Source organism: Lactuca serriola, chromosome 3, assembly GCF_051521515.1.
Source record: "Lactuca serriola cultivar US96UC23 chromosome 3, Lser_US96UC23_V15, whole genome shotgun sequence".
NCBI lineage: Eukaryota > Viridiplantae > Streptophyta > Magnoliopsida > Asterales > Asteraceae > Lactuca > Lactuca serriola.
Window position 1 is genome coordinate 30,737,151 of NC_136410.1, and position 10,302 is coordinate 30,747,452.

At 34.7% G+C, this 10,302-nt stretch overlaps 1 protein-coding gene across 1 annotated transcript; it reads left to right on the forward strand.

Moving 5' to 3' along the window:
* Positions 1-6,124: 6,124 nt before the first annotated feature.
* LOC145095108 (T-complex protein 1 subunit delta-like) lies at positions 6,125-8,532 on the forward strand. Its single transcript, XM_079033049.1, has 8 exons — positions 6,125-6,166; positions 6,266-6,331; positions 6,473-6,616; positions 6,708-6,720; positions 6,824-7,011; positions 7,824-7,946; positions 8,139-8,233; positions 8,304-8,532. Exons 1-8 carry the CDS (start codon positions 6,125-6,127, stop codon positions 8,530-8,532), a joined length of 900 nt encoding a protein of 299 aa, XP_078889175.1.
* The last annotated feature ends 1,770 nt before the right edge of the window (positions 8,533-10,302 follow it).

Sequence of the window (10,302 nt, forward strand, 5' to 3'; positions counted from 1 at the left end):
TATCTAGTTTTACAAGACTAGAAACTTACTAACTATTACTTACTTAAAAACTAGAAAATAAAATACTAACTAGATTCAATAAATGGAATGGAACTTCTGTTTAGTTCAACTTAGCTGATTCTATAGTTGATTTCAAGGTAATGGTGCAATGGATTAATTCTTTCGTTGGTTACCGATTCAAGTGATTAGATTCGTATTCACTACCCTAATCCTTAGCAAATAAACTAACTTAAACAGTGGCCTGTTGTCTAATTTAATTAAATTTACTAGATTAATTATTTGGGTTAAGTTAGACTTGCAATAGTTAACTAATTTATTCTTTTAATTAACTTCTTGTTTGATGGTCATCTTACAAGCTTGCACATGAATTTACTCAATTTTCTTATTAATTCTAGTTTCATATTCATTAATCCTAGACATATGGCATAATGATCACATAGCATATGAGGTTAATAATCAATAGATGTTCATGCTAATCAATTATCTTCCTATTAACAGAAAATTAATTATTATTCACACACAAGGTTCTTTAGCAAGCTAAAATAACAAAAATTCACCAACTTAGAAATAAACTACCAATCAATCAAACCATATTGTCAACTTTGTATCCCCAAACAGAAGTCTAAAGGTTTTAGCTCATAATTTAAGTAAATAATAGCAAACAAACAGAATCAAATTGTTTAACCATAATGATAAAACAAAAGAATAAGTGGAATGATGAAATTTTGCCTCAATTACTCTTCGGGATTGAATTCTAGCTTCTCTCGTCGTCTTCTAGGGTTTTTCTGCCTTCTCAATCACAGCTAAACTCTTCTTAATCGTTTCAGAATTCTCTCCCATCATTCTGAGGAGTTATCTTTATATATACGAATCGACTCATCGAGTCAGGTGGCGACTCGTCGAGTCCATGTCTCAGTCCCCGTATTGTGATAAGTCTCTGGGATCCCGAGTCATTATCTTCTCGATTCTTCGATCGGACTCACCGAGTAGTCGACCCTATTCGCCGAGTAGGTGTTATTTTTGGTGTTTTTCTTCTTTATTCCATTCTTGATCTCTCAACCGCTTCTCCTGCTTCCTTCTGCTTCCGAGCTTCATTTTTGGACTGAAAATATAATTCAAACACTTTTAAGTACCTTTTGTCCATAAAATGCAATAATTTAGCTAATAAATGAATAAAAATCTATACTTAATATGAACTAAATATGCACATATCAGAGATTATGCGTGTTGTTCTCAGACCTTCTGGATTCAAATTCAATCGGTGACATATGGTTTGAGTTTTCTTCTCTATACTCCTGAGCTTATCTTAAACTGATTCATTTTGAAGACAATTTTTTATTTCCTTAGATGACTTTATTTAGTAGGTTTTTTTGGGAAGTGATATGAAGTTTAATGCTAAGGGGCAATTTATGATTCGTGTAATGCACTAAAGCCGAATTGTCTAGACTCTGTGTTCAATGTGCTGCTAGGCACAAAAGGATTCAAAAGGACTACACTTAGTTTGACAATTGAAAGGACTTGAAAAATATGAACTTAGATAGTTTCATTTGGACTGACCACACGACGCTTGGGTAGATTGAGCAGTGAGATAAACACGGGAACCTGCGAGATACACTAAAATTTAATTATCTAGAACTGTGGCTCAACATTTCCTTGATGTATGGAATCATGTCCTTAATTCCGATATTGATGGGATGACTGCGGGGTTCTAATAAAATAGGTCTGTAGGAAATTATTTTCTTGCTTTCTATCTGTCAGTCATATTATGTTCCCTTTGCATGATTGGAACATATCTGACTTGCAATGCAACATATGCAACTCTATCTCTATGCATATCCTCTTTTATATGCAATTCTTCCTACATGTTAGCTATATGTTGTCCCGTCTGCGTGATCGAAAGATCCGAGCTGGGACACAACACATGCACCCTACTATCTCTCTAACCCCTATCTATGTTAGTCATATGTTGTTCCCTCTATGTGATTGGATGACATCCGACCTGGGATACAACATATGCATGTCTATATCGTAATTCCTTCTGAATGATTGTCTACTCACCTAAAGTAAGGAGTTCTTTGGAAGTTCCTTGTTACCGGGGTTTATCGGGAAATGGGAAACACGTTCTAGTCACTACTAGAAAACAGCCCTTTAATGACGCGCAAACAATGACACGTGCTGATAGAGGACGCGCATTTGTACGTGCCCTAAAAAATAATGTCAGCATTGCAAAATGTGAAGGATAGAGGGCGCGCATTTTTACGTGCCCTAAAATTAATGTCCAAAAAAAACACGGAAGGCACCTACCATAAAAAGCTTATCGTGTAAAGATGTCGCTTTATATTTTTTTTTTAGGAAGGCGCGTTCTCGCTTTTTTTTAATTGGCGATGGTGGGAAATGAAATCCCAAAAAATTAAACACCCGCCTAATGCTTCTCTCCTTCTACAATCCTCTAACAAAGAACCCTAATTCTATTGTGAGGCTGTCAATCCTTTTGACGCAACTCGTCTTCCTGTACCTTGATCTGCACTCTCTCTCCCTTCTCTTTGCAAGCCCTAAGCCGCCATCACCAGCATTGAAACCGATCAGCTCTAAGTGGCCATGGATTCTATAAAGAGTGTTTGTCTCGTATGTTTTTATCAGCTCCATCAGACACTACTCTTCTCTATCCACTATGTCGCCAAGTCTTTGAAGCTATTTTAGTAGACACCGATCGCCTTCAATCCAAACTCCAATCAAAAATAGCATCTCGCATGTCTTCTCAGCTCTCCACTCCTCCATTTCGTTGGGGGCCCTGGTACCATCAATTTCAAATTGCACTTCATCTGAAGCTTGTTGATTTCTTTTGGATCCGAATTCAAATTCCGTGTTCTTCTTTGGCAATTTGGAGGTGGAATTTAGGTTGTATTACAGGAGAGTAGAGGAAGGGAAACGATATCCAGTACTCCGTAGGAGATTAGCTAGCCTAAACGAAGAGTTCATTTCACATAAAAGTCCAACAGGTGGGTTCGATTTCATCTCCGGGAAGAGGATTGAACAAAAACTCATCGATTACAATCAAGAAGCAGAAAGATTTGGGGGTAATTCCAATTCCACTATCATTTCAACATCTTTCCACAATCTCTAATTCTTTTGCATTTCATTTAATCTATTAACATGACTTGATTTAGGTTATGCATATGAAGAGGTAGTAGAAGTCTCACCTGGTCATCGATTCATTGCATACACCATGTATGAAAAAGACAACAATTTCTTCAAATTATGTGTTAGAGATTTGAATTTAGGTTCTCTCTATAGTAAGCCACAAGCTGATTGAGTCTGTAATGTGGCATGGGCTAAAGGGGGTCAAGGCATATCTGTATCATGAGATTTTTTTCCCTTCATATCAGTTGGCTCTAAAATGAACTCTAAACCCTATATTTTATTTGTTTGAGAAATTGTGATTTGATTGTTGTTCCAGTCCCAAGTTGCTTGTTTCAAGAAAGCGAGAGATGATCTACACAAGGTCAAAGCATGGGTTTTCTCTCCACAAGTCAAAGTTATTAAGTGTTAGTGGGTCGAGTTGAAAATGTTCAAAATCCATAGAAAAGAACTCAAAACAAGCCGATTTGGCTGCTGAAGAAGCTGACATTCGTGAGGAAGATGTGTTGAAGGAGAAAGATGCTTTTGAGAATCTTAAGAAGTTGGAAGCCAAGTCGCTGACTGAGACAGTTAATCAGTTGATTGGCACTATTAATCAGGTGAGAATCATATCTTTTTTTTATTTATAATGCTTTAGAATTTGTTTGAGGGGTAAAATAGTAATTTTGTTTAATTTCAATTTTCAGGTGAAGGAGGATGAAAAAGCCGAACAGGCGACCCGGCCATCAAGAGTCGCTGATGCGGTCAAACATCGGGCGACCCGGCCAGAATAGATGATGTGAGGCATTGAATCGACTTCTTGAAACAAATAACTTCCCAGAGTTCACGGGCCGGGTTTGCCCCGCTCCATGTGAAGGTTCATGTGTGCTGGGTATAATTGAAAACCCGGTCTCCATCAAAAGCATTAAATGCTCAATCATAGACAAATCCTTTGAAGAAGGATGGATGGTGCCCCTCCTCAATCATAGACAAAGCCAAGGCCATAGTAAATATTAATTATAATTTATATGCATGAGTGGTCTGTGGATAATCAATCGTGTTTTATTAGTTAGCACTTACCTTGAGCTATGGTCTGTGTTTTATGCTGCACGCAGCTGCAAGAAAAGCCTTTACTAGCAGCTATAAATGGGCGTGCTTTTGGTGGTGGACTAGAGATAGCACTGGTAAGAAACATGATTCACCTTCACCTTCCTTTCATTTCAGACGAAAACTCTTTTTTTTAATGCTTTAATTTGTTTGTTAGGCATGTCATGCACGCATATCCACACCTACCTCACAACTTGGCTTGATAGAACTGCAAATCCGAATCTAAAACCACTTCAGAAGCTAAAGTAGAACCAAAATCAGCTGTTAAGGGTTTAGGAAAGGGATTACTGAAGGAAATTAAGAAAAAATCTGATGATAAAAGTAACAAAATTGAACAGGAAATTACAGCAAACAATAAATCAGATGATATTGAAGAGATGAAAACGTGGATGAAGAAAAGGAAATAATGTGGAGAAAACTGCATCCTGAAGAAGCCTATTTGCGCCTTAAAGAATCGGACACTGGTCTCCACCTTAAGGTTGGTTTACTTGTTGTTTTTAGGAAAAATAATAATAATTCAAAAGGGTAAATTGGTAAAATGGAGAAACTACATTGTGCTTTTATGTATTTTAGCCTTTTGAAACATGGTAACTAGGAAAAATGGTTTTCTTTTTGGCAATCAAAACAATATAATGTATAATGGTTTTATAATTTTGTTATTAAGGTCGAATTATTATATATATTAAAAAAAGAGCTTATGAATATTATAGTTGTATGGTTTTAAACTTTGGCCACAAAAGATTTTATTTTATAGTTTGGCCACGAAGTATAGTTTTAGTGTTTTATACTTTGGCCACAAAAGTTTGTTATTTTAGACTTTGGCCACAAATGACTTTAAACTTTGGCTTCAAAACTTTCTTATTTCAAACTTTGGCCATAAAAACAGAACCCAAATGTGAGTCTTCCGTTAATTTGCATCGATGTCATTAATTTTGCCCTCATTTCTTCTATTGTTTTGAATGTGATGGATGGATGGATGCTGAAAAAGTTATGGTGGCAGGAAGCAGCGGCCTTGACTGAATTCCGGAAATCTGAAACTTGTAAAAGTTTGGTCCACATATTCTTTGCTTGATATAACACTTCCAAGGTTTGGAGTTTGGTCTGGACACCTTTCTTATACTAACAATTAATGTTGATGAGATCATGACTTGTTAAAAGCAATTACAGATTTGGTGTTATTGGTCCGGGGTCAATAGCAATGGCAACAACTTTTATCCTTGCTAACTTTCATGTAATATTTAAGGAGGATGATGAGAATTCTCTGGAGGCTGCACTCGGTGAAATCAAAGGAGAACTCACAACTCTTACTTGGTTATCTTCATCTTCAGCCAATTTGCATAGCCATCTTATGGCAGGGAAAATGACCTTAGCTTTAAGTTGTTGAATCCTTTTATCGACTTCTTGTTATTGGAATCTGAAAAAAGCTGATGATATTTGCTACACAACATACAATCTGATATGAAATTTCTGGCTACAATAGTTAATCTATGTAGTCTATATCCCAAAGAATAGATTCCAGCAGTTCGTCACCACCTGTAGATTGAATAACTGATCATAATCCTCTGTTATTACAAGATTCTGATAATTATAATACAAGGTTTGGGATATAGGACTGTTGTATTTATATGTTTATGCTGCTTAAATAAGGTTACTATAGTTCTCACTCTATTGCTTCTAATTATTCTTTGATGTAAGAGTTGCTACTCATAATAGATGAATCTCTTTCTCATAATAAGTCACATCTTATAAATGAACTTTTACTGTTTCCTCTATAATTCTAGCTTTTGAGATCTCAGTTTTAGATTTCTCCTATAAAAGGAATAAGACTGTAAAATTTCCATTATAAGAAAGGATAAAAGGTCATGATTTACATTTATCTCCTTGCATCTCAGAGACAAATATGAACTGGAATTGGACTTCAAGAGACATTGGGAAGAGTCTCGTTCGTAATCTTCGGAGAAGGTTAGTGCACAACTTTCACCTTTCTGGCTGTTTGTAGAGACTGTTGACCAGGCTTATGAATTGTATAATGTTTATGCAGGAAAAAGAAAAGGCCTTGAATATGACAATCGATGTCTTTTGTAGATTTGTAAAGCAGCATTCATTGGTGTATAGTTCGAGTGAGCATTTCGAACCGGGTCCTACTATTGCTTTGATGAATCATTGACTGGTTAGTTTTCTTAAATTTATTTTTGAAAAAAAATACCCGAACATATGTTAATAAAATTAAAAATTATACGTTGTTTAGGGACAAAATGGGTTTGGTGCACCTCTTAAAGCTACAGACAATGTTATTATCTCACAGCATCAGCATGCATCAGCCTCTCAAATTCAGGCAAGAGAAACCGATATACATGCACTCTCTGAGCTTACTCTTGCTCTTGATAAAAAGGTATAATAATAACCGTGTAACGAATGAAACTAAAGCAAAAATCCCGTTTGATCTTATTGTGTCTTGTGTTGCTATATATCACATGATACAGGTGAGTGATACAGGTTAGTGAGTAGTTACTTATAATATATGTTAAATATTATTTATAATGGAAGAAGTATTTAATTTAATTGGTTTTGTGGATGATGATTGTGTAGAGCTGTACAGAGAGACAATACCCACCAGGGGATGTGGTGCAGATGCTGGATTCAACTTTTAGAAATTTGCATCCACAAAACCCTCAAAACCTTGGGATATTTAGAGAGATTGAAATGTGCATGGGAAGAGTTAAAAATCAGATCCTTGCTCTCGTTCCTTCCTATCCAACCCAATCCAATTTTGGACTTGTGTATCTGGTTATCAATTTACTATTATTATTATTAAATATTATTATACTCTATTACTAGTTTACTACACCCATTCTGTTTCTCTACCTAATAATTACTCCATGTTTATACAGAAGAAGCCAAGTTCTGGATATATGTTTTAACAACTTGTGCTTTAATTTAGCTACACTTGCTAAATTTCTAATCAACAATGTAGCAAATCATATACCTTTGTTTTGTTGCCTTTTAATTTTATTTTATAGATTGAAAAATCAACATACAAACAAAATACCTTGAAGGAAACATTCTATAGTTCCATAACTGCCACTATATTAAACATTGGTTCTGGTTCTCTTTTTCTTGTTGCAGTTAACCATTAATATATCTACTTATGCTACCTATGTTTGTAAAAGATTTCAGTTTAGTAGGTGTTGCGTTAAAAACTTACATGACTTCTTATTCTTATTAACCTATATTATGTCATATGTACTTAATATCTTTATGAAACAAGTTCTTATTTACAGGAAGCAATATAATTTGTACCCTATGATATACACTGGGCAGATGTAATATGTACTTAATATCTTTAGTTTTTGTTTGAACTTTGAATATATATATATATATATATATATATATATATATATATATATATATATATATATATATATATATCTTGGATATGTTGACTCCATTTCTGTAGAGAAAATTGGTGGTGCTAGGGTATGTATGATTATGAAACATCATTTCTCGTTTGTTTGGTTTGGTGACTGAGACTGATGTCAAGAGGACAAAAATTACAGTTTTTTATAAAGACAAGAATGCTCCTGTTTTTTGTTGTGTAGGTTACTATTGTAAGAAACGAACAAGGTGGGAACTCTATGACAACGGTTTTGCAGCGTGGAAGTACAAATAGCATACTTGATGATATGGAAAGGGCTGTTGATGATGGTGTAAATACTTACAAGGTAATCTGGACCTTATTTTTTCTTTCACCAAAAATAATGAGAGGGCAGTTTAGGAAATGAAAGGAATTATTTTTAGGAAAAACCTAAAGTTAGAGTTAATAATTTTGTTGCTTCTTGTTTTTGCGTTTAGTAACAAGATAAAATGCATTACTATTTGGATAAATTATATTTTTATTCCTTGTATTTTTTTAGGCGTTATGCAAGGACAATAGAATTGTGCCTGGAGCAGCAGCCACTGAAATTGAATTCGCAAGAAAACTGAAGGACTTTTCTTTCTCGGAGACAGGGTAGGTAATCTGAATGATTAGTTTTTGTTTTAATAAATTTGTTTTTTGATTGATGATTGATATGATGCAGATTAGATCAGTATGCAATTGGAAAATTTGTAGAGAGCTTTGAAATGATACCAAAAACATTAACAGAGAATGTTGGGCTTAATGCTATGGAGATCACATCTACTCTATATGCGGATCATGCCAATGGAAATGTCAAAGTTGGTATAGATTTGGAGGAAGGAGCATGTAAGGATGTCTCCACATTGAAGGAAATCATATCATTATTTCTTGTGTTGTGCTTACAGGGTTGATGAAAGTGAATAGCTCTGGAGTTAGAAGAGGAAAAGAAAGCTCAAGTTGAAAGAGATAAGATGCTGCAAATGCAAATGTTGCATTCTTCATTTCAATTGTTAGTATGAAACACATAGTCTTAGATGAATGTAAATTTATATATTGTAAGAAATAGAATTATATGACATTAAATTTTATACAATGGATTGTATTTTTTGTATTTGGTATTTTATTTCTGTTATGAGACATTAATGAAAATTTAATTTAAAAATTAATAAATATATAAATATTTTTTTAATCATTTAAATTTACGATACACAAAAATGTGTGTCATCTTCATTTATGACATGGCCTTTATTGACAGGGGCTTTCTTGATATGCATTGTGTGTCATTAACATGTGTGTCGTAAGGTTACGACACGCGAATGAGTGTCGTCTTCATTTATGACAGGGCCTTCCTTGATACACATTGCGTGTCGTAAACGCGCGTCGTAATTGCACGTCGTAAACTAGTGTGGTAAATGCGCGTCGTCTATAGACGACGCACAAAAGCGCGTCGTCTTTCTTTATGACAGGGCCTTCCTTGACGCGCATTTGCGCGTCGTCTGAGCCTTTTACGACGCGCAATGAGCGTCGTAAAAGGCTATTTTTCTAGTAGTGAGTACATCTAAAATTGAACCATTTAATAGGTTATCTGTAGATCTTGCTGCTTAATTTAAGTGCATAACAATATCCTTGGTTGTCATTAGCTAAATGTCCATTTAAGAATATAGATCTCACTGTCTTGTCACTTATAACCTATCCAATTTGTCAACATCCTTTCTGTTTAAGTGGATCACAATACCGGTGATTCACTAGATCTAAACATGCAGGTGTGTGCAGATAAACAATATTGGATTGCCTCACAACTTTGATCCTAAAATAGTCTTAAATTTAGCTTCTGTTTTTGTTTTTATTACATTTGTTCATAGTTTTCCTCTATGCACAAATTAAAGGGGAGAATCAAAAATTTTAAAACCAAACAAAAATCAGAGAAACCAAAAATCCAAAAATAGTGTTATTTTTGTTTTATTTTTTCAGAAAATATGAAAAATCCAAAAAAAATATTGTATGCTAACTTTGTTTTTAGTTTTGTTTTTATCTTTTAGTTTTGTTTTGTTTTGTCTTGAAAAGTGATATCAGATATAGATGAGACTCATGGAGATTGTATCGAGAATTTCTGAGCCAAGGCTTCGTCCGTGAGCATCGAAGAATTCTCATTTGAAGGAGCAAAAAACGAAGATTATTATTCAATCATTCAATCCTTCAACCCGAAGCAAGGTGAAATTACAATTGAAGATAATGTAACGGATTGCATTGAAGCCTCCTCAATCAGTCTGCTACTATCTATGAACCTGCTGAAATGATCTAGAAGATTAGTTCTCTCTATTATTCTCTCTGAAGGTTCTCAAGCTGAAAGCACCGTCTTTCAAGAATCTTATCAAAAAGCCTCCTCACCCAATGTGTGTTCAATGTTTAATTCTGAAGATAAGCCCAACTGCTCAAGATGAAGTCATTCATTGAAGATTAATCAAGTTCATCTTGAGGTTGCGAAAAATTTGAAGATTAATGTTGAAGCCAAGCTCCCAATCAAGATTAACAAGAAAAGCCAGCAACTTTTTAGGGGTGTTTGTTGGGTCAATTAGAAAAGAAAGCTATAAACCATGGGGGAGATTTTTGGGTTAAAAATATGGTTTATACTTTACTTTTCTAAGAAAAAGTATTTTTATGTCTTGGACCGTAAACAGCTT

Bases quoted from the DNA above. Each gene is read 5' to 3' on its own strand.
- LOC145095108 (XM_079033049.1), top strand. From the start codon at position 6,125: ATGAACTGGAATTGGACTTCAAGAGACATTGGGAAGAGTCTC. The intron at 6,167-6,265 runs GTTCGTAATCTT...ATGTTTATGCAG, and splicing joins GAGACATTGGGAAGAGTCTC to GAAAAAGAAAAGGCCTTGAA. The intron at 7,947-8,138 runs GTAATCTGGACC...GTATTTTTTTAG, and splicing joins ATGGTGTAAATACTTACAAG to GCGTTATGCAAGGACAATAG.